Source organism: Pseudopipra pipra, chromosome 3 (genome assembly GCF_036250125.1).
Source record: "Pseudopipra pipra isolate bDixPip1 chromosome 3, bDixPip1.hap1, whole genome shotgun sequence".
Taxonomy (NCBI): domain Eukaryota; kingdom Metazoa; phylum Chordata; class Aves; order Passeriformes; family Pipridae; genus Pseudopipra; species Pseudopipra pipra.
The window spans coordinates 49,358,209-49,383,351 of record NC_087551.1 but is presented as its reverse complement, the minus strand read 5'-3'; the positions used below and the strand labels follow the sequence as shown (position 1 = coordinate 49,383,351).

Here is a 25,143-nt window from a genome sequence, read left to right as displayed (position 1 = left end):
CTTGTATCACCAAGGTCTCTTCTATTATTGTCTCTATTTCAGTAAGGCCCCTCAGGCATGAAATTTGGTTAAAGGAGAGAGCTGATTTTAATCCAGGGTGGTGATATCTCTCTGTACTGAACAGCCCCTCGTTTCAGAACTGCCACAGTCAGTCCTGCCACTCATTAGCAGAGCAAGCCACGCTGGTTAACGTGTTTCTGCAAGCCTAACTTCTGGAGCATTGCTTCTAGGGATTTATCTCTTACACCTGGGTTAGTAAAACTTCTCTGCACTCTCCCATGAGCGAGGGAGCCATCATTGACCACAGTCCCTATCTGATGTATGCTCAGGACTTTTGCCTGATATTAACACCCAAATGAAAAAAAACAAGAATCACAAACCAAGTTCAGCCTTAGTCCTTTTACACTATAACCTCTATCTCGGCGATAAGAGGAACTTAGAACAGTTCTCACAGCAGGACTCCAATGCTTTCTCTGGTGCTGTATAATTAGAGCAAAGTTTAACATCCTACTTACATTTCTGGGAGTTTAAGTTACTGAACCAACTTTTCCTTGTTGCTCCACTCACTTTTTTTTTTTTTTTGTTATGGACAAAATTGCCTTGGGCACAGGACAGGATATTCTGTGTAAATTACAGTGCTGCTTTAAATGTATGATGGAAGCTGCTACACAAAACATAGGAAAACATAACACTGTCATGCTGTCTTGCTGGGGAAGAACCTGATGATACTTAGGGCTGTTGTGAGCAAGCACAAGCCCAGAGTTGCCTTTCCAACTCTGTCTTGCCACTGGCTTATGTCAAGTAAATCTAATGTATTAATTTCCTTCATTGGTTACTCCAATGCAAACATTAAATAGTATTTTATCTGAATTACATATAGGCTACCTAATATACATTGACCCTATTGGTAACTGTTTTTTTTTCTTTTTTAAATTGAAATGTTAATATTATACAGTCTGTAATGTGGATGCAGTAGCTATATATAGCACTTTTATACAACTGTGAATTCAGGGAGCTGGGGGCTGGTGAGAGATGGTAGTGTAGTTGAAGTTCAAGGTTGTTGAATGCCTAAAACTTCAGCATGTATCACAGATCTTACTTACCCAGCTCAATAAAGGTGTGAGAATATTACACTGATAATGTGTGTGAAGGTCTAGCTACTAATTATAATTACTACTATAAATTTTTAGTCTCATCTAAAATATAGAAGCTATGCCGCATTTCAGTCATCTTTCTAATTACTGGTGAAAAAAAATTTGATTTCCATGTGTGTTCATTAGGTATTTTGAAAAAATTATCAAATAACTACTAATGTGTTGCTTTGAGAAAACAACTTAATCTAATAGATAATACAAAGTTCAGGATAATAAACAATTTGTCACGAACAGCAAGAAAATTCATCCTGTGTTCTGGAAATAAAGATGGGAAACCTGCAAATCAAAGTGAAATCAAAAAGTGCTCTTATTAGTGAATAGCTTTTGAATCTGTTTATTTTATTGTTTTTAATAAATAAACCTCACCAAATATTCAGAATTAATTCGTCCTACTGAATAATTTTTTGTAATTTTTTTTAAGGATAATAAAGTCAGTGCATGAAAAAAGAATGGTTTAAATCATTAGAGACTATCTGTTATTAATGGAGAAGCACATTTGTGTTATCTGAAGATGTCTCATGCTGCACATTCAGATAAATGTATATGACAGTGCAGCCAGTGATGCTGCCTGAACTGAAGCATTTATTCAGACAGGCTCAAAAAGGAGCACAGTTAATAGAACCTGAAAACTGAAAAGTACAATGTTTTGTGCAGAGGGACCTGGAAAGCTTAGGAAAATGTGAAGAAAACGCAAGAATTAAATTCATTTAGAAAGAGTGTAGGTGGGTGCAAGGAAGGCAAAATAGTATGTAGGACTGGGAGGCTGTGAAGATCAAAAACCTTCAAAAAACATTACATCAAAAGAAATGCCATGGAGCAGCTGTTGAATTAGAAACACAAATTAATGAACTTGAAATATAATAAAACCACAAAAATTGCCCATGAATTCTGTGTTCCCCACTCAAAAGCACCACACTGTGGTATAGGAGGTCTTTCCTATGAATGCAGTTTAATAGTAATTAAGACAGTTGGAGGTTTTTCCTTGCTTTCTGTAATCCTCTGTGATTCTGATAGAAAATTATTTGGGGCACCATGTTTTTTACCAGAAATATATTGACAAGCTGAAAGCTGTATACTGAACCGCAACAAAAAGCACTGGGGACAGAGAAAAGAGTACATGAGATAAAACTAAAATAGCCAAATAGATTCAGGTTTTCTTCAAACATCTCATTAGCACCGAGGCTGGGAGGTACTTCACGTGGCATATAGGTGCACAACTGAGACCTCCAGATGAAGCTACAAAAGGGACAATTTATGCTGAACATCCAGAATGTTTTCTAGTCAATAGCTGTATCACAGCAGGAATAAATTCCTAATGAACAGACAAGCCAGTTGCCCTGGATATTTGCTGCCAAAATGTGTGCAACCCTTGCAGAGGTAGCGGTCAATGAGGTCTTTCTCCCATTAGAACTTGTCAGATTCTCTGGTATACTTGAGAATAAAATAAACTCCCAACAGTTTGAACAGTGCTCAAAGACATCAGACTTGCCTTTACATGCCAGCATTTTGAGTTCAAACTTAACCCTCTTGCCACAGGAAGCTTAGTCATGAGACCCCTGATTTGTAATGTACAGCTCTCACGAATATTCTGCAGTAGATAGAGCAGATTGTGAAGCCTGTGGGTTTTTTGGGTGTATCTGAAAGTTTCCATGGTAACGAATGTGCAGCTTCAGAAGAATAGAGCCCTGAAACTCAGAGGTGATGTTTCTGGTGTTTTTAAGTATGATAATAAAATTTTATTATTCTATATTTTCATGATTCTGCATTTCTAATCATCTCCAGAATTATACAGAGAATGGAGACTAACATTAGTGAAAAAACCCTGATGCTAAGTATTGTGTTCATCAAAACACAAGACAGTTTCAAGACTCTACATCTATTTGCTTGTAACTGGAAGGTGAGGGAAACCATAGCACCCATGGTGATTTCTAGCATGTTGTGGTAGTGAAGGAGGGCTTTCTCAGAAAAACCTGGACTTGCAAACTGCAGCAATTCTGGTGAATGAGACTGAGGCATGAGACCAGGCAGTGGTGTTGGGCATCTGGTGATATGATGGACACACATCTACTGCTCAAACTGACATTCGTGGCCACGGATCTTGGGCAGTCAGTTGCAGATGGAGGACATGCCCTTTCCCAGGACACAGGGCAACACTGCCAGGCCTCTGAATGCATCAGCCCTGGTTGGAGGGAGAAGGAAGCCTGAGGGACAGGGATGGGCAGAGAAACCAAAATAGCTTCATGCTCAGCAGGTCTGAAAAGCTCCACTGCTTCTTAAAGCCTTTTTTATCTGGGCAGCTGCCACAGGCATTTGAAGTTCCATTGACTGGTTGGAGTCCCACCAGAGGTGTCTCTCAGGAGCTCATGTGGATGGGGATATTTTTTTCCAAACCGAAAAAAAATCCCAAGCGTTGTCATGCAAAAAGCAGGAGGTTCAGCCTTCCCTGTGCTCAGGAGTTTCACAGCTTGTGCCCATGCTTTTTTGAATAGAATTTGTCGTTGCGTTCGCATTTGCCTCCTAATAGTATGTCTGTGTTGGACTCCCATTTGAGTTTCCAGACAGATAATTGATGATCTGTACCCTGGGAATCTGCAACACTTGTTCCAGTTCAGAAAAGAAGGGCATATTTTTCTGACTAGAAGTTAGTATCAAAATGTTTGTACCACATCTTACACTGCCTGTGTACAATTTGCCTTTCAAGGTGCCAAATCTGGTTGCTACACAAGCCCTGTAAAAGCCATCACTACTGCTCCAAATATATGATGCATTCTATAGATTTCTTCTGATCTGCAAATCAGAGAGGTAGATTTGATTGAATTAACATCATTGCTACCTGTGCACAAATTGCATAAACTACCTGAGACATACACAGAGCTAATGCTTTGCACTGATTAGAGCAGGGGAACAGCATCTCTGTAGTGAGACAGCACTGCTCAAAATGCTGTGTCAGTGGATCACAGGCAGCTTTCCAGCTAGTCACTGCACAACCTTCCGCGGGGCAGGGAGCAGGACTGTTTTACATTTGCAGTTTAGCAGATGGAAATGAGCAAAGATCTGGAAGAAATGAGGCAAAGCCTTTCAGTTTCTGCAACAGCTAGCATGTTTTCTCCTCCTTGTTTGTGTTTGCTCAGAGAGGGCAGTATTTGAACTTTTTACTTCTGAAGACCTGAATTTTGCTATTGTTCTCTGAATGCAGAATATGCAGAATCTGAACAACTTTTAGAAATTATAACAGAAAAAAATTCTCTGCTATTATTTTAAGATACTGTTTGTTCCTAGGCCAAATCCTGCTGGTTTTATTTACATGTGCCTGCTAATGTTTTACCTGTTCTAAGAATCCCACCAAACAAATGTTTTCTGTGTTCCCTCTGCTGGCTGTGCAGCCACAGTTCACTAACAAGCACAGTTAGCAAAAGTTGTGCACAGCAAAGGTGTCTCGTCATGACATAGCCACTAGATTGTTCTTTAAAGCACACAGGATAGTGTCATCTCTATGCAAAACTGTAAAAAAGAAAAAAAATATTGGCTAAATGGAAAAAGAAGATAAAATTAGTACAAAAAAGAGGACTTATTTGCAAAGTTGTAGGCATTTAGAAATAAAATTGAAGGCTTTAGAGAAAAAAAATAAAACCTGCAAAAAAAATATTCACTGTCCTCTTCATCACATCTTGTCAATCAGTTTAAGGCATTGTGTGAAACATGGGGACATAAGCAAATTTCCCATCTTTAATGGCATGCACCACATTTGTCCCATCATTAGACATGATAAACCAATGAGAAAAAGAAAGGGGTAAAACCACTCTTTGTCATGCAGCTTCTCTTACACATTCACTGCAGTGTGGGATTTTTCAAAGCTGCACATGTGCCGACGGACACTGGCTGGTGGGCGAGAACTCTGGCTGCCTCTTCCTGAAGATTGAAAAGAAAAAGACACCCAGTGAGTGGTTATACACATGTGCACACATTGTGGCTATACCACTCAATAGGTGCCTGTCCCTGACCTACATCTGAGGGCTTTGCCATCTTTTCTCCTCTTATCACCTGAACTTCCACACAGATTTCTTCTTGACTCCAGCACAATATTGTTTAAAAAAGATTTTTATGGTGTTCATTCCTGCTTCCTCTGCTGATGCACTTTACATACCAGATGCTGTGCATCTAGCTGTCAGAGGGACTTCGCCCATGGTGTTCTTAAGATAGGACGAAACAGTGAAAAAGGAGCATCTGGCTTTCAAATCTTATTTAAAAAAGCACCACCAAAAGTTTTTGTTGGTGGAGTTTTTAATATATGCTCAGCTGCCACTTATTCCTTTGTCTCTTATTTCCCTAATCTGTTTTTCTAAATGTTTCCCTTCTTTTACTTTTGGAGCTCTAGCTGAATAGTCACTAGCTTTCATTATATGTGATTTCACTATTGTGCTTCCCTTTTTTTCAGGGAAACATTTGCCTTATTGAGGTAGACACAAAATGAATAGTCTCCTAAGCACTCTATCTGCAGTGGTAATTCAATACGGGATTGAAAATTGCAGTTTTGGCCATTAATATAAGACAATTTCCATTTCATTTTCTCCTCTTCCTTACCCTATCAAGTGAATGCAAATTCTCATTTGTCTTCCCCAGTATAAATAAAAATAATACACGCACACACATGTGTGCTTTGACAAAAATCTCAGGTAAATTTGCACATGAAATGTATCAATGAATTTCTGCAAAAAAAATTGTCATTGTACTGCAAATAAAATGAAAATCAAAATTCAGCATTTCTTCCCATCAAACAATCATAGTGCATGCTTGCCAGACTACTGTTTGCCTCAAAACAACAGATTCATGGATGGTATGTGCATGTACTACATACTCGGTACAGCTGTTCATGAGCCAAACAAGCCATTCCTCTCACCACATACTAAAGCATGAGAGCACAGTGTGATGTACACAGAATACATGCATACCCATTTTGGAGCGGTAGATGCCTTGAGATGACTTCCAAACTATTATGAATAAAACACAAATAAGACATTCTGCTGAGCAGTTTTGCAAACCTAATCACTTTGAAGTCTATAGAATAAAATTCCTTATCAGGTGTAATGAGATCTCTGAGATTCGTAAATTTAAAAGTGATCACGATTAGAAACTTAGCTACCATGCTCTCTCCTGCACCCAATAAATTTACAGGGATTGTTAAGCTTAAACAGAATATCCAACATTTCTACAGATTTCCAGTTTTCTTCATCAATTGAGAGAGTAAGAGCTTTCTAATTCCTGTGCTTTTAGCTCAGTCACATCAGCAAATTTTAGAAAACAAGTAGCAATATGTAGTTGATTAGCTGAGAGAAATGTATTTCAGTTCTAAATGTATTTCATACACACACACTGCTGTAAGCACAATACAGGGCACACAGCCACAGAGAGCTCTGCTCAGGGACCCTGCAAAAGATGGAAGACTTTTGTTTCAAAGCACTGCTTGGGACTTGGTTTTTTCGGAGTCAACAGGCCTTGCCAACCATCATCCCTCAGGGGCTGCAGTTGGCTGTCATTTATTGTTTACTTAGTTGCACCTGCCTTGTATTTCTTTGCATTCATATGTACCCCCAGAGTGAGTTCAGAGCATTTTGCTCTCCAAGCGTTGGGCATTTGTAGGTCTTGTTATGAAATCTTGCTAAATGAAAGCACAAAAGAAACCTGCTTCCTCAAGCAGTTCAAAATGCTTCGAAACATGTTCAAAATACAACGAACTCTTCTCTTACTGTGACTGCAGTTGCGCTCCTCAGCCAAAATCTAACATGTTATTACACTAACCATGTAATAGAGCATGCAAACCCAAAATTCCTGGCCAGGTTTGCATTCTGCAGGAGGTTGTTGTTGTCAAAATGTTGCCAAGCTCCATCAAAGCAATGGTCTGCCTTTTGGTCAAGGGCGATCTTCACATGGTGAAACACAGCATATACACTACAGAAATCAGCTCTAAATCTCAAGGCTCATGCTTCAGTAGAATTGGATTTGGATTTATAGTGAAATTTAGGTTTGTAATTATGGGAAATGTAGTGCATGAGTGGATTGTATTTCAGTGAATTATTTTCCACTTATCAAATCATTGTCAACTGCATAAATAATAATAAATACTTTTGAAGCATTCAGCTTTCAGGTTGGCTTTGTCTTACTAGCACTGTGTGCTAATACTGCAGAGCCATGATTTAAAATTAGTGCCCAGAACTCTATACCTTTCTTTTTTTATTCTATTTTTAATTATGGCAATGTATTCCCTCTTCCTCCTCCCAGCCTTGCAGGTAGTAATGGTACTTCGCATACATTTCTTTGGTTATCAAAAAATTAGGTAGCCTGTCTGTCTTTAGAATATGAGGATTAATGAGTCATTTTGGGGGCAGTCTTCTCCAGGGTAATTCCTGCTGAGTGATTATTTGTATCTTGAGCCCAGAGGCATGATGGATCTTCTGTGCATTTGAACGAGAGGCTGGTATACCATCATGAAAGTGTCTGAATTGCTTTATAACAAACCCCTGGGTGCAGTAACAGGGAGTCTGGCAGAGGAAGCAGGGTGGCAGTGCAGGCGGTTCCTGAAAGAAGTGGATTAATTGCTTTACTTTATGTTCTTTGAAGCAGAAAAATGCTTCTACCTAGTCATTCAGAACAAGGTAGGTATTAGGACTGTTGAAATCTGCAGTGAGGAACATAAAGCATCTGAGGGAAGAGTCACTTTTGCCACTATTTTTTCTCTTAAGTGTAAATGAATCATCCCACGAGGCAAACATCTGTGTCAGAAAAGTGTAAATTGCTATCTGCAATGTTTTATATCTCAACAGCTGTGAAACTGGAAACACTCACCTTCTGCTCTGAAATTACTCTCTCTGCTCAATCAGACTACTCAAACATATACAAACTGAATGATTTTGTCTGGTGTCCAAGAAAACTGAAGTGCAGTACGATGTGTTACCTATTATTTGAAGCCATGGTCAGAGATCCTCCTCACTAGATGTCCAAGCTGTAAGAAAATCTTTCACATTCCCTCAGTCAAAAAAATACAGAATAGCACAGCCCCAGATTTTATATCACTCCGTATGAAACAACTGACCATCAATAACACTAGGAAGAAAATAAGGTGGGGAAGAAATCAAGAGAAGTGATGATGGCCTAATGCTGATGCTTAGAGTGACAGCCCTGCATCAACTCCTCATTTTTAAGAACTTGTGTATAACCCCTAGCTTTAATACAGGAAAGGATAAGCCTTGTACCATGTGCCCTTGGCACACTGCCACACATTTAAGAGCAGTTCCTGCTCCAGCACTCAGGTTGATTGCCCTCCGCACTCCCAAGGGACAGCTCACCAACACCACAAACTTTCTGGTCTGCAAGGTAATTGGGGAGGTAAGAACACTTCATCTGTAGAACCAGATCAGTAAAGTGTTCAACTCATCCCAAACCCTCTTGCCCCTCCAATTGGAGCATCTTCCTAGGGAGGAGCATGATTGTGTCTCTTCAGATGTTTGTGTCTCTTCAGAGGTTTGTGTCCTTGAAAGGTAAAGTTTTATGTATGGTTGTCATGGCTGGATCAAAAGATACCTACATAAAAAGAAGCAAGGCCATGTCCTTTTCCTGTAGGATGAGGAGCTGAATTTTCAATAACTTTTGTATGAGCCAGGATCTGATAGGAGATTTCTAAGCCAATAGAAAAAGTTGGGAAGGTGGACAGGTTTTCAGTACAAATTCCAGTCTAAGTGATGGCTGGAAATAATTGTTCTGTGTTTTAAATTAATTACGCTAATCAGTGGCATAGTGGCAGGTTTTGGAGAGAAAGAAATCATTAAGAGCTGTGGAGCAAAGAGCAGTACAAGTAGGAGGGAGGTTATGGGGTCATTCATCCTTCCCCAGCAGCAGTGAGGCATGTCAATAATTATCATCCATGGAAGACTGAGGAGCGGGAGGGATTTAACTGCACACGCTCTCTGCCAAGTTGCAGCATCTGCCAGAGAGGACAGAACGGCCAAGGTCACCAGGGCGACCACAGTCCCAGAAGGATGCCTGGAAAAATGTGGCACTGAGTTGCATGGTGAAGACAGAGCAAAGGCCTTGTGTGCTTCAGGTCACCCCAGGGCAGCAATAGCCAGCTGTGTGCCCGTGGGAGAGCTCCCTGGCTGCTCCCTTCTGCTGCTCCACCCTCCCCTGTGTGTGTCAGAGACTGAAATGTTTAATGATTTATGCATTCTAGGAGACTTTTGCAGGCTTTTGACTTGCATTATACCTCTGATGAGCAATCGGGCCCCTCCCTCCCTCCAGTGCTGAAGGTGTGAAGCCCTGAAAAGGCAAGAGCCGAGCTTGCAGGCTTTTGACTGTTGCATTGTACCTCTGATGGACAATTGAAGGTGTCAAGCCCTGAAAAGGCAGGACCTCTGATGGCCCATAACAGCCCATCCCCCCCTCTGCCAACCTAAAAAGAAGGTGGGAACCAGGCCAGACATAGAAACTCTGTGCAGGGCCCAGGGAAGAGGCTGGAGGCTCGAGGCACGGCCCGTGACACCAACCATGGATATAATAACTCATAACTTCCTGGAGTGTGGGGGCTTCCCTCCTTCACCCCCAGCAGATCAAGGCCACCACTTCAACTGACAGACATGGAAGCTGCAACTACCAAGTTTCATCGCTGGACCCCTTGGGCGGTGACTATATACATCTGTCCACTCTCAGCTTTTCTTTCTCTTACTCTCCCTTAGCCTTATCCTGTCTTTTCTTTCTCTCCCTTAGCTTTATCCTGTCTTTCCTTTCTCTCCCTTATGCATTTTCCCCCCAGGGGTTATCACTATGATATATGATATAGATGACAACACCCAAAATGTTAACATACCTGTTAAAACAAAATTGTTAAAATAAACCCTACCTATATATGTTTTCAGACACCGATCATTCAGTGTCGTTTCACTCTAATCCACCCCAAGGGAATTATTGATAAGAACCTGGGTTACTCCTCTCCCCTTTTTTGGGGGCAGGTAATAACAAACCCTTGGAGCAATTGTTCAATCGGCTGGCAGAGAATGACAGGGACAACTACTCTGGGTCACAACTATGCCAGAAAAAGAAAGGGGAAAAAACCCCTATCAATTCCTAGTTGGAGTTCACAGCATGGCTGTCCAGATTCTTGTCCCTGGATAAGTGAAGCGATGGCATGGGATGAAGGATGACTTTGGGTGTCAGTTCTGTCTTAGGGCAGCTTAAAGCATTTGTGGATTTACAGGCTATGATAGCCCAAAGTAGCCGCAAGCAAATCTCTTGGCTGTCCGGGATGGTGGCGGGAGAGATTTTTCAGATAGTGTATATAACACAAAGGATTAAGACATGCACATAACTGTATGTTTCAGAGGATATGGGAAAATAAAGGAGGAAGAACTGCTCACTGACTGGAGAGCACAGAGATGCCTGGGGCCATACTTTGTACTCCACAGGAGCCTGTACTGCCCAGACACACAAGCTGCCACTGCACACACATGAGCCCCTGCTACACACCCACACAACCACCCACTGCACCCCATGAGCCCACACTGTGCATGCACGAACTCCCAAGGACCTTGTGGAGCTACTGGCTTGCACACATCATCATGGCTGGGCTTCGCACACTAGTGCTCACAGAATTAATCTGCCACGTGGGGCTCGAGAAACCACGGCTCAGCAGGGTTAACGCCACCCACACGCCGCATCTGCTCACTGGGCACTTTCTGCAGTTGTCTGTGCTGCTGTGGCTATGCTTTCAAGCATAGCTACTTGTCAATCTGCTCAAGGTAGATAATCTCTCTGTGGGGGGGTTACACAGACTGTGGGATTTGCTTTTTTTTGTTTGATTCTTTGTTTCTTGGTTCTGTTTCTGCTGGCTGTCTGGTTAGTTAGCTTGTTTGAGGGGCTTTGGAATGTTAAAAATGAGTAATGTGGAGTAAGTCCCAATTTTCAGACAATCCTTTCTTTGGCAATGCAAAGCTAGCAAGCCAATCAGAACAGGCTAAACTGAACCATCTGAAGATTTAGCTTATGCCAGGAAAAGAAATGGACAAAAGACAACATAATAAAAAAAATTTCCATTGGAGCAGAGGGAAACACTAATAAGAACTTTGAGTAAGAAAGAGCAAACATTCCTGGCTTTAACACACTAAGGATGAGGAGGGATTAAGAGTGTTGGGTAAAGAGAAAGAGGATATAATAAATAGAAGGTGGCTTATAGATGGTCATTTAAATTGAACCTATGATTCTCTGGGGCTGATCAGACTGGAACTGCGAACACCAGCAAACCATCTACTAGTGAGGATTTGCTAGAATCAGATCAGGGGCTCTTGTTTTGCTAGAGTTTAAGATCAGGTTTGACATCTTGGGCTGTGGTGCTGCAAAACAGCTGAGCTAATCTAATGATTTGCTGCTGAAATGGACAACTCTCACTCCTGTTCCCCAAGCCAGGGGGATCAGGGACACCTTCTATGGTGCTGACATTATTGTGTATCTGACCTTGAGATCTGGCTCAAGGAATCCAGCAGACAGTAATTAGTTTTCTTTTTTCCTCTCTGCAAGACTAATTTTACAGAGTGGAAGAAGGCCATGTCTTGCATACCTCAAAAGAACCACAGAGCAGAGAGGAGGAAACAGTTTAAGAAGAGATAAACCAAAGCGGTAAGCTATAAATGGTAAATTGTCTATAATGCAATAATAAAAAAACTGGAGCTTCTAGTTTTCAAGTGGGCTTTAAACTGACAACTTGTGTGATTACTTCAAGGCTTCACAATTGTTTGCTGTTTACAGTGATAATGCCTTTTAACCTATGCTTGTCAGGTGTGGGAGGCTGAATGCCAGAGCACATATATGCTCTGAAGAATTAGCTGACTTGTTATTTCAAAATTAAATAATCTTTAACAACTTTAATGTGGAGGCAGATGTTCTATTGATACCATATACTTTTCAACCCACACATAAAGTGGTTTCTTAGAGTCCTTTGGCATAGCAGAGAACATAACTTCTGATGCTGGCCATGTTTATTAGTGACTCTGTGAGAGCGCATGTCTTCCGTGTGGAGTCTGTTCTGCAGATATCCACACCTTGATCTGGAAACCCTAAAAAAAGATCTGGCAGTGATGAATTTGCCCAGTCAGAGTCCTTGGGACGCAGACAATCGGGAGAACAGAGGTCAGTGTGATCAGATCTCTGTTCTTCATGTGAATGGTTCTCAGTGTGTTTGGGGCAGATGAAAAACAATATCAGAAGATAGATGAGAAAAGCATCAAACCATAACTAACTAAAAAAAAAAAAAATAAAGAATCAAAGTCAAGTAGAAAGCAAAGATGGAGATTTTGAAATTCTTTGCTCTTCCCTTTATAAACTCTTAAATCACCAAGGACAAAAATATAAGAAAGCAAATTGATCCATTACACACATCTATGGGACAGACATTTAGCAAAGACTACATCCAGATTTTGGGCTGAGTAGTGTACCAGAACTTAGCCTCTGCTTTGCCATATCCATTATATCCATATACAGGTATTTGTAAATGAATGTGTCTGAATTTGCAGGTATTTTAAAAAAAATAAGCTTCTTCAGGTGCCTGGCTAGCGTGCTGTGTCCTGTCCGGGCTGCTGACTGTCAGTCACAAAGGTGTGCAGGTTGTAGTCTCACAAAGGCTAGTGCAGTCAGGCAGTGGTTCATGCTGTCGAGGCATATGCAAACTGAAGCTATGTGACTTTTGTTTCCAAAGCTTAGTAAAATTCCCAATGTCAAAAATACTCCCAGCTCCGGGAGCAAATGGGAGGGCGGGGGGGGGGGGGGGGGGGGGGGGGTGCTAACCTGAGCTATTAGGTAACATGGTGAGAAATTTTTCCAAATCCTTCCTTAGCATAGGGAAGAGGTGTGAGGAGAATTCCCAAATTACAGTGATGGTTTAAGTCAGGATGGTCAGGTCTTTGTGCCTTGGTGACAGCAGGCATCATCCTAACAAATTTGTTTCAAAACACATTACTGACCGACTGAGAGAGCAATGTGTGGGCCTCTTCCCACAGAAAATAAAACGTGTGTGCTGCTGTCATCCACCAAGAGCTTTGCAGATATTTTTCTAATGAAAGATAGAGCAATACAGGACTGACTTTAACACTGTATGATCAGAATAAAACCCTGACTTAATTTCTAAGAGGGTGGAAAATCATACATGCCTGCATTCCCTTAACAGAGATGGACCATCTTCTCTCTCTGGGGGTATGTGATTCACTTGTGAATTACAGAGTCTTGCTAAAAATCAGATGCTCTGTCAGCATATGATCACAGCATCTGCGGTTTGTCTTGCAGTGTTTTGCTTTATGAAGCATCCCTGAGCAAAGGAGAGTGCTCATCACAAGCAGGGATAAGCTTGGTGGACAAGCCAGAATGCAAAATGTCTTTCACATCAGTGAAAGAGGAAACATCCAAGAGTGCTATCCTCTTCATGGGCTCTTATGTGCCTCTTAGGTGTCCCTAGGCATAGAAAAGGATTAAATAAATCAGCAGCAGTTCTGCATTTCACATCTGTAATTTGCACTGAATTGCAGGGATGAAACAAAAATATTTTTAAGACACCTTAATTTGAGGTAAATAACAAGTTCCAGTATTAACTTTATATGGATACTTGTGCTGTTTCATAGCCTTGTCCTTATATGAAGGATATAAGAGATCCACATGATATCCTTCAGTACCCTAATTTTTGTTCACGTCTAAATTAGGTCAAAGATGTATGAAATCTCAAGGTGGCTCAGAGACCCTTGCAAAATAAACACTTGGTGAATATCCTGAGTGTTTATTCTAGCAAGTATTTGTATGTGAATGATCATGTGATTGTGAAATATTACAGCTCTGGGGAGGTGAACAAAAGAGGCACAGGCTAAATCATCACACCTTTGAGGATAGGAAGGAGTAGCCTCTAGGAGACTTAGACTTTAGCTCTTTATTTAATTTCCATTTTAAAAAGCTGATTTAAATAAATAAATGGCTGTTACACATTTTAAAATTATTTTTCAGAGCATCACCCCAAACATGATGGGGGGTTATTTTTTTTTTCCTAATTATGAGTTTATGAGAGTTGGAATCTGACTTTTATATGTAACACAGAGAAATATCCAGGAGTTTAGGTGCTTACCTGGATGCACCTATTTATTTATATGACACTCCTAAAAGGTGAAGCTTTCTTCCTTATTTTTCTCACAGTGATAATTCTAACCAAAACAATGTGAGATTATGGTGCTAAGCAGATAAACAGCACTTGCTTATCCCAGACACAATTGTTTGTATCACTCACTATTGAGCTGGTGTACTTTTGTGGCATCCTAACTGGATATAAATAATGTATACAAATACCAAAATACAAGGAAGTGCAATAAGTGATCCAGTCGAGCAAGAAATTAAATTACAAGTGGTGTCCTTATTCCTGTGTTTTATGCCAAGAAAGATACTAGCTTTCCCCAGGATTCTGTAGTACTGCCTTTGCTTCCCCTCAGTCAGGAAGCAGAGATTATGGTACATAACTGTAAAGCTCCCCTCTGATGTGACTGTCTATGCTTCATTGTGCTTAAGTATTGAGATTCATTATACAAAGCTGCCTGGTGCTACAGCAGTGCCCCTAAGCAAAACAACATTTTGTGATTCAGCATCCTGACAGCAGCAGAACAAGAGCAGGAGCTGTAAAGTGAAGTTTTCCGGCAGTCCTTTCGTAAGAAACAGGCTGCGCTCAGAGACCATTCCTTGGATTTGTGTCCTGTCAAAATCCCCTCGGAGAGCAAAGCTGAGACTATCCATGAAATGAAAGTGTCAAAATTGCCCTGGACTGAGAACTTTGGAGAAAGTGAGGAAATTGCAGAAAACTTATACAACAGGTCTCTCTCATTTAAAGGGACCATACAAATAAAATGTGGCTCCAACTGGTGAAAAAGAAGCGGAATTCTGGATGGGAGCCCAGAGTGAAGGCAATGTATCCTGTAAACTTATTCAATATAACCTGGGTTTTATCTGAAGGCAGTTTATCCCCACTGCTTTTAATGCAGAATCTCATAGCTTTTTAAGTTATTTTTCTTAAATGTAGTCTCAGGCAGCCTCTGCTTGGTTATGGAAGAAACCCCAGACAACTAAGCCCAAACTGCCAGACCTCTTAGCTTTTACTTGATGACAAACATCTCAATCATATTGTACATCTGTCCCCTCTCCTTCTCCTCAGCTTGCCCTAGAAATGATATGTGATCAACTCAGTTATGCATGTGCTGGGACTCCCTTTAGCTGCTATAATTCGCAAGGAAAACTTACAGTGCTTTATGTAGCTGTGTCCCTTATTTCTCATTACAAGGACAAAAAAGCCTCTGTAACATCTAGACTGATTATTTTGTACATATATACACAGACATATATACACATATATATGTACATATATACACAATTTGGTGTATAATTTGGTATATACATATGCCATGCCTTGTTTTTAAATAAATATGATGTTTAGTAGTTATTTAAAGAGAAAGAATGTAAGTGTGGAAGTGATAGCTCAGTCTTTCACCTATTCTGGTTTTTTTTGGTGTATGGGCCAGAACTGTATTATATGTACATCACAATCAAATGAAAATTCAAGGCTATGGAGGATAATATTAGATATAATGACATAGGCCAAATTTAAGGGACAACCCTGCAGCAGGGCTAGAAGAGATTGCTGTAGGATTGTTATGTTTCAGACTCCCCTCTTATGTTGTGCTTCTTCCCCGTTCTTTAACATCAGTTCTAAGAGTCCCTTTGGAACCATGTAACTGTCTTCTGGGATTTTTAAATATTCACTTAAATCAATATACTGACAAGGACTGAACAGCTTGACTGAGTTTGTAGTATTATCTTATGTGAAATTCACATCACATACACAAGAGAACTGTCACATGTCACAGCACTATGTGTCTACAAAATCATTCATGGTTTAAGACCAGTAAACAGCCCAGCAAAGCCATCAAACATACCAACTGCTGAGAGAGAGATGTTTGACATTAACACCTTCAGCTATCTTTGTGAAAGCAGAAGATGCTTTCCCACAAATGCACCGTAACCTCAGAAAAGGGTGAAGGACTGCACTGAATACTGAACCTGAGCAAATGCCAGGGAGAGCTGCAGTAGGGAGATGAATCAGGGGGAGGCCAGACCGGGGTGCCACCTGCCTTCCTGGTGACAGCTCCCTGTGTCACCAGGGAGCCATGTTAGAGATAAGACACCTGTATCCACAGCTGCAAAGGAAGCAGTTTCCTCCACGATGTGCCCTGAGCGTGATGCAAGGTTAAACCAAATGCCCAGTGGTTTTGGAGCCCTGCGCCCCAATGGGAAGCCAGGAGCCTTAAAGCCATGGACCAGCACATCACCTTGTGCCCCATGGTGCCACTGGTCTACAGAGTCAGCCCCAAAAACCGAGCATGGACATCAACATTTTATTGCTAGGCTAATGGAGAGGGCAGACATAAAACAACAGATTATTGAAATAAACAATCTCTCCTCTACAATTTTTTCCCACTATTTTCCTTTTACATTTTAATCTTTGTATTATTTCCCACTTGCAGGATTTTACATCTTTTCTGGTATTTCAAAACTCTCTTCCGTAATGTGTCATTCCTCTCTGGGGTAAGCCTTAGCAGGATGGCTGTGGGGGTCCAGCAGATTTAAGAGTCTTCTTGAAAGTACCTTGGAATATGGTGTTTTCCAAGGTCTGTAATGGTAAAAATAAAGGGCTATCTTATTGTGTATGCAATACTACGGCAGGATGTGAGTTTACCCACCGCATCAATTTTCTAAATTGCAAAGCAAGTTAGTCTGCTGTTTCCTATTAGATTCAGCAACCGTGTCTATACTGGTTTGACAGTGCTGTAAGATGATGATAGTACACTAAATGGTGATACTACGCTAAATGGTAGTTTAGTGCTGAACATTTACTCTCTGTTTCTGGAAGCTCCAGCTCTTGCCATACTGCACTGTGCATTTGCCTCCTCCCACTGGCATGAAAACCAGTGAAACAAAATGTCCTGCCTTCTGGACATACTTAAGGTAAGATTCCCCTCACCCTGTTTTTGTGGGAGGCTTTGAAAATTAGGGAACTGAAGAGCCCAAAAGTCTTTGTTGACTGTGAGTCCATAGTTCACTGTGGACAAGTGAAATGAGTCCTGGAAAAACACGGCTTGTCAGCACAGCTAGCTCAAGATGAAATGGCAACTCACCAAGTCAGTTTAAATAGAAAGAGTAACTTAAGAATACCTAGAGATAATTTTATAACTGGCAAGACGAAAAAGCACGTGGTTCCCCTAAGCCATGCTAAGGGAACAGACATGTTACTAGAGGTTACTGAGAACCATGATTACCAGTTAAGAAACTGTATGTAAGGATCCAGCACAGAGAGAGAAAGGACAAAGGACAGGAATGGGCTCCTGTGAAGGAAGCAGGGAGAAGATACTAGGGCATTTTGGTGTTTCTGGAACTTTTTGTTGGAATAAAATAAAGCCATTTTGAGAGATCCTTGGTCCAGATGACTGCCTGGGCAGTGCTAAGAATGGATGGCTGTGACAGTAGTCTAGAGGCACGGATTGCCAAAACATGTTAAAAAGATAAACCACATGTCTGGAAATATTTAAAATCAGTTATTCATTTTTGAGGGCAGACAGCTCTCTGGAGGAAAAATAATTGAATGCAAATATATTAAAATTATAAGGGAGAAGCAGGTGGCCTATGCATTAATGTGGAGTTCTGGCCATTCAGTGAGTCTTACTAGTTGACCTTCCTATCAACTCAGATTTTGCTGCAGAACTTATATTGAGAATTAAATCCTTACCTACTCTGATTCAAAATGCATTAAAATGGTGTCCAGACCTGGGGTCTCAAACATAAATTTAAAATAATTTATATGTGACGACAGAGGCAGCAGCTAGTCATCAGTGCCAAACCTGGAGCTAATCATGCAAGGATACACAATGAACTTTTTCCCCTCCTGCAACACTGATCCTTCTCATGCTACTGCAGCCTGCAAGAAGCATGGGAGAAGAGGTGAGTCTTGCTTCAAGGCTCAAACTCTATTTGAATTGTGTGTGTACTACAGAAAAGCAACACAACAGACCTGAAGGCTGCAAGTCTGGCTTCAGTCTCCAGCACATTGAGTTTGGTCCATTTGAAGCAGTGACTGGGGAAGGTATTTCCTGAACCCTCATCAGAATTATCATCTTAGGTGTCACTGGATACTTTTCTTCTGTGTGTAGTACAGAAAGGAGCTTTGCTTCTTCAGGAAAGTGATCATACAGACACTGTACAGGAGTGCTCATTGACCCTTGTAGACCAAACATTTGTAGCCAAGAACAAGGCTAATCATCACAGCAAGATCCACCTCCAAAAGTTGCAATCTTACAGATAGAAAATAAATTAGATTCAAAAGGCTCTCCTAACAAATGCTGCTAGGTCATCATCCTGTAACAGCCAGTATCTTGTAACACCATCAAGCAGCAAACAATAAGCGTCCCCATAAAGCTTCAATAAAGGCAACAGATATCACTCTCTCATCATCTCTCCTAGTGGAGCTGCTCTATTTTTTATACTTATTTAAATATTCATTTGGCAAGAGGGAAAGAATGACAGTTGCTTGGTACTGAAGACACTCACAAGGGATCTCTCAGACCCAGATTCAAGCACTCTCACAGAATAATACAAAGTATTTCTCTAGGGTTTGCATCAGGATGTTTTTCATCTGTTTCACAATACTGCTGGATGAGAACACAGAGAAAGGAGACTTGCCCTGGGACACTGCATAGTCTAGTTATAGAGCATTCATGTGGGAAGTGAAGGAGATGCTCCTAACCTAATTGAGTGCTTTAACTGTTGGTGTGAAGTTCCCTCATGCTTTCCCAATGCCTTCATCTCTCCATGGGGAGAAAAAAAATTCCCCCTGGCCCAGGCAGAATCCCTACCATCAAAGCCTAATTCTACGAAACATTTTGAGGGGCCAGAATTTTCTGAGGGAAAATGTATTCCACTGGACAGTTCCCAACAGTTCCCAGTTCAAGTTCTATTGAAAAGAATGCTGACTGTAATTGCTTGCATTTTAATTCAATCAAAGTAAGAGAAAGTTCAAATCCTCGAAACTGCATGTAGCATCTTCAGAGTGTAACAGAGCAGTAAAGTCAGCGTGTATTGTTATTTAAGTGAAGACCGGTGTTACTGAGCAATTTATTTTCACTGAAACTCTGTTAGCAGTGCTGGGACAGACATTTTTCAACAGGAGTTTTCTGACCTCTATATGAGCAACAGAGGTAGCTGAAGGTTTTGACTTGACTAATAGATCCTGTGTTGATAGACTTAACTTGGTTAATTCTTTTGCTCTACTTTAGGAAGGAGAAAGTAAGAGTGACTTGGCTTGCTCTGGTCCCCAAGTTATACTAGTTAAAATAGTAGCACAACATTACATGTGAGTGCTTTATCAAGGCCTATATAAGTTTGATTTGCCCTTGTAAATGTAAACTGGTTTCCATTTTTAAAGCTAATTTTAACCCTATGCCTGCACACCAGTTTAATTTAGATGGATGCCACTTTTCTGTGAACTGGAATTCAGTGGGTTGAGCAGAGAAGAAGTTTGATACAGATAGGAAGAGATGAAAATTGGAAAGCAGAAAAAGAAAAATAAACTAGGAAGGGAGAGAAGGCATAACAAGTAAATAGATGAAAAGTTGTAAGACAGCTGAAACAGAGATCTTTTGAGTGAAGCACTGCTGGCCAGTTACAGTCAAAAAATGTGGCCATAGGTAGGGACAACTGAAGAATCTAGAACCAGAGCAACATACATACACGGATCTGACTTCCTGAAAAACTGGTAAATAAATCCTAGACTTTGATAGGGAACAAAAAAAAACCCCAAAACAAAAAACAAACAAACAAACAAACAAAACTCCAAAACCAAAACCATCAGTCTGGAGGCCATTCTTATAGGCATTAAGCATGTACCAGTAGTTTTAGGTCCTGTTTCAGGAAGGACCTTACTACACGTTTGAGCTACCTAGGTGCTTCAAAGGCTGCAGCAAATTATGCTTTTTCCTTCTTGATTTCCTCAGTGACTCACACTTCTTTTTCTGTGTCAGTACAATGTCTCCATAGGCTTTGCAATGGACTCGGCTAGAAGTTAAAAAAACCCCCAAAGCCCTGAAATTACTTTTTGTTTTGCCTTATGACTTTATTTCCAAAGCTGCATGTTTGTATAGTAAACTGCTTTCCATTCTTCATGTGGATGTATAGAGAGGTACTCTGTCCTTCTCCATCAGCAAGCCTAGCATGCCTCTGCACCTGTGCTGGTTTAGGGGAAGGACATAACAGTAACTGCACAAGAGGTTTAGGTCAGAGGTTGGAATTTGGTTGTATAAAAGATATGGAGGCTTAACCTAAGACAAAGAGGCATATTAACTACGTATTGAGCTTTTAGTTTAGAAAAGCAACTTAAAACTCTGTAAAGCTTTATAGCTTTATAACACTCATGTAGGCTCAACAGAGAGGTCAAAAATATTGTACTAAAATTATGTAACAAATTGCTAAAAAGCTCAGGTAAGCCCTGTTGTGTTTTAAAGGTGACAGTGTTGAGAGGGAAGCTCAGCTTTTGAAAAGGATGAAATATTTTCTCATATTAAGAACTGTATTCTAAGTATATTGCATTTGGACCTTTGAATTACTTTTTTTTTCTTTGTAAAAGTAGAAGAACAATAAGCACAACAGAGAATTAGCTACTAAGTTTCTCATGATCTAAATACTCAAAAGTCCTTTTTTTTTCTTGACAGACATCATCCAGCTGTTATCCAGAGACCAAACTATGTTATCCAAAGACGGCACTGCAGAGACACCACACTAGTTTCTAGCAGACATCTGAGTCCCCATCCAACCACCACAGAGTGAGAGAAAGGTAGATCAGGCTCCATCTCTCTATTTGCATGGAATTCAAACTCTTGAGCTACAAAGATTTTTGGCCATCTCCCTACAGGGAGGGCTCCCAGGGCTGCTTGTCACTCCCTGGTCCCTCTGTCTAGCTCAGGAGCTGGCAGTCTTATTGTGGCCTCCATGGCACACTGAGCTATATATTTGGGTCAGTTATGTATCCATTTCCTTCTCTGCATACCCCTTGTCTAGCAAAAAAATAAAATTGAAGTAGCATAAAGGCAAAATTGATCACGGCAGGGGTTTTCTGGAGTATTACCTTCATCACCAGGACAGATAAAAATGGTTCTTATGTAAACTGAATAAAAATCAACTCAAGTGACTCAGATAACCCAGCAGATCCCATAAAACTGGAAATTAACTGAATTTTAATTTCATTAGGAAGCTCGGGAGCGTAGACTTCACTAGTGCTTTATTATTTTGATTTTTTTTTAAATTGGACAAAAAAATAATCTAAGCTCATGTCTGGCTCTATGGTTCTTCTTTAAAGATTAAAAAGCAATAAGATAATAAAGAATACAAATTTTCAGACAGCTCCTCACAGGGACATGCTGTTTGAATTAACAGTTCTCTCTTCCCCTCTGCTGCATCTGGATTGCTTTTAATTATCAGCAAGGAAAATAACAGGTTCAGTAGATGTGGATGCAAGTTCATTTTCATCATCAGTTGACTTCTGCAACTTTCACACCAATGCTGGGTTTGAGAACATTGAGAAATTTACCGTAAGACTATAAGAGGTCACAATTCTGAATATTAAATAGAAAATAGAGATAGTATGGATGGTGCTTTTGAATCATGATCATGAGAACTGTCACAAAACACTACCTTAAAAACTAATGTTCATTCCCCAGCTTTCACACACACATTCCAGTGGCCTTAGACAAGTATATGTGATTTACAACCACTCAAACATAGATTTCTTTTCCCTTTTTCCAGAAGGCTACAATAGAACCTCAGTTTGAAAATAACGCAGAGCAACTGCACGTCAGGGAATAAAGTCTCTGTCACATACACAGAGAGATGGGAGAAGCTACAAATGGAGTTTGGTTACTCTGCCACTGCCTGACCTGCTCCAGTGGTAGAGGCTGTTGTGTACAGGGTTGCCTTTAGAGCAGGAGAGAAGATAATAAGCAACATGTCAATATCCACCTGAGGCTTAGACCTGAAGGGTCATTTCCACCTTTTCTGCTACATGTGAGATAAAAAAACTGTTACATACCTTACTATTCAGCAGGCTACAGTCAATCAAGAGAGAATGGCAAAGAGAGGGACATACACAGACAGATGTGTACCTGCAGTCAATCCACTTACTTTGGATTTCCAGCCCCTGGCTTCTTTCTTCGGAATATGTTGAGGAAAGTGTTGGACTTGCAAGGTGCCTTGCCATCCCCGACATGCATACGCACCACATCTGAGGTGGTGAAGGCACTGCGGACATTCCTCTCAGGCTTGGCTATAATGATGTACATCTTAGGAGTGAACATGCACCCCAGTGCCACTGTCACGCTCAGGCTCACTGCAAAACAGGTCGTGATGATCTTGTAGTTGCTCCCAAAATAGATAGGCACGAAGGCCAGCCAGATGATACAAGTGGTGTACATGGTGAATGCAATGTACTTGGCCTCATTGAAGTTGGCAGGCACATTGCGAGTCTTGAAGGCATAGTATGTGCAACTCATGATGAGGAGTCCATTGTAGCCCACAGGAGCCACGACACCTAGGTTGCTGGTGTTGCAGATAAGGTAAACTTCCTTAATGCTGGGGTAGGAGAGGATGGGCATGGGGGGCTCCAGGATGATCAGCGTGATCACCAGTGTCAGCTGCACGCTGATCAAAATGGAGGCAATGACCACTTGGGCCCATGCACTCATGAAACGTGGCTTGCGGGTGCAGATCTTCTTTTTGCTGCCTGCCAGGATGCGTGCAATGCGGTTGGTTTTGGTCACAAGGGCAGAATAGCACATGGCAGAGGAGAGGCCCACTAAAAGGCGCTGGAGGTAGCAGGATGTTGTGGTGGGTTTGGCTATAAGGGTGAAAGGGCAGACGTAACCCAGAAAGATGCCAGCAAGGATAATATAGCAGAGCTCTCGGCTGGAGGACTTGACAACAGGGGTGTCTCTGTAGAGCACAAAGATAAGGGTGACAAACATGGTGACCAGGATCCCCAGGCAGGAAAAGACCACAGCCACAATAGACTCTATATTGCTCCACTGGAGGTACTTTACAGGGATGGGTTCGCAGCCTGCAGTGTACAGAAGAGAAACAGAGTGTTAGAAAGGTAGCTGCTTGAAGAACTTTTTTTCCTGTATCCCAGTGTAATCCAAACATTAGCATAAGCTCGTGTGCCATGGATTGCTAAAGCCATTTTACAAAGGAATAAACCGCAGCATGGAGAAGTTTGGATGAAATATATTCAAAAACCACACATTAGTTTTGGTTGTCCCAAAATTTACTCATGATGCTACAACTGGAAATGTGATTTAGAAATTTTTCATAATTTTTCTTGAGATACCTGCTTACAAGCCCAGCATATCAAAGGCAAATCTGGGAACAGAATTCAGACAAACTCAGCACCATCTTTTCATTACAGCGTTACAAATTGTTACAAATCAGAATGAGCAGCGTTTTGACCTCCTCAGGTTAACTTATTTTAATCCTAAACAAAATCATTATATTTTGACCCAGTGCTTTTTTGTGAAGGTGATTCTATACATAATATAAGTTAATTAGGGATCTATGGACAGAAAAATAAAAATAAATCCAAAATTGTAATGGAACTACACCATGGATGCTGTACCTTCTTAGTATATTTTTACTCTTTTTCTCTTAACATTAACTTATTCCTATGTTATCAAACCCTATACTCATTGTTTTTCCACTAAATAATGTAATTTAATTCTCTTGGAAAAATCAAACCCAAAGAATATGCATACCTTCAAAAAATAACTGGAAAAGCTCTCCTCTATGACTAGTAAAGGCGTGCAAATACAGGTATCTGTTAAGATGGTACTTAACTGCTCTCTCCCACACTCAAGTTAAAACAGTCTCTAGATACCTTCCTCGCTGTACTGAAGAAATAATTCCAGCAATAAACATTACAGAGAAAATAAAATCCCTTGTGTTAATAAGATGTTATGGTTTAGAAGATGTTACTGAAAACCTTCATTCTGGCATTTTCTAATTTCTTTAGCACTTTTTTTATCCAAAAAAAGTATCCATGGCTTCTTCTACTTCTTGTTTCTTTCCTCCTACAGTTTCCCTTGGACCCAGCTCACCTTCTGTGCCTTCTCCCACCTCTCAAGAATCTTTCCCCCCAGTTCCTAGCCATCCCCATCTCAGTTCCTCTTCCAGTTAATTTTTTTCCTAGCCTCCTCTCCACCCAAATGTCTCCATTACAAACATCTGGTCCACATCTGGTTCACAACCTGGACTGGCTGCTCATCAATTCTGCCTGTCTGAGTTGTTGGACACAGCTGAGAAGAGCCAGGAAAAGGGGATGGTGTCAGCAAGCTTCTGAGAGATGCATTTTTTTTCTCTCAGTTTTGTCACTAAACCTTAGCAAGGGACCTGACATTGTGATGGGCAGAAGTTGTGCTCAGACCCTTCCTCCTCAGTATGGAGTGTATCTGCAGAAACCGTCTATGAACTAAAAAATTCTGAGACACACAGTTTTACTTAATTTGTGTGCATTTTCCACAGGGTGACAAAAAATTACCAAGTGATAACTCTACTGTAATGTAAACTTCTTTCCCTCCAAATAATAGAGAAGTAAGCAGAGATCTGGATTTTGGATCAGGGTGGAACAGTTTTACTGTAACCTAGTTTTGAGAAACAGATGGAGAAAAAATGTTTTTTTCTTGAAATCTAAAAAAAAAAAAATCAGCCCAAGGCAAAGTCCTGACATGGAAAATTTCTGCTTGAACTTTGAATGTCTGCCAATGTCATATGAACTGAAAAAGATCCTATAATTCTGGACACTTTGTCATTAAGGACACCAGGCTGACTTCACTACGGGTATTGTTGTTAC

At 40.7% G+C, this 25,143-nt stretch overlaps 1 protein-coding gene across 9 annotated transcripts in view; it reads right to left on the bottom strand.

The window, feature by feature from the left end:
• The window catches only part of GRM1 (glutamate metabotropic receptor 1), a 182,294-nt gene that overhangs the window by 9,060 nt on the left and 148,091 nt on the right, over positions 1-25,143 (bottom strand). For 3 of the 9 annotated variants that reach the window (XM_064649056.1, XM_064649052.1, XM_064649054.1), the window contains exon 8: positions 22,428-23,358. In XM_064649056.1, the coding sequence (XP_064505126.1) occupies positions 22,428-23,358 (931 nt within the window). The other 6 variants (XM_064649058.1, XM_064649057.1, XM_064649059.1 and 3 more) reach the window with 5 other exon arrangements.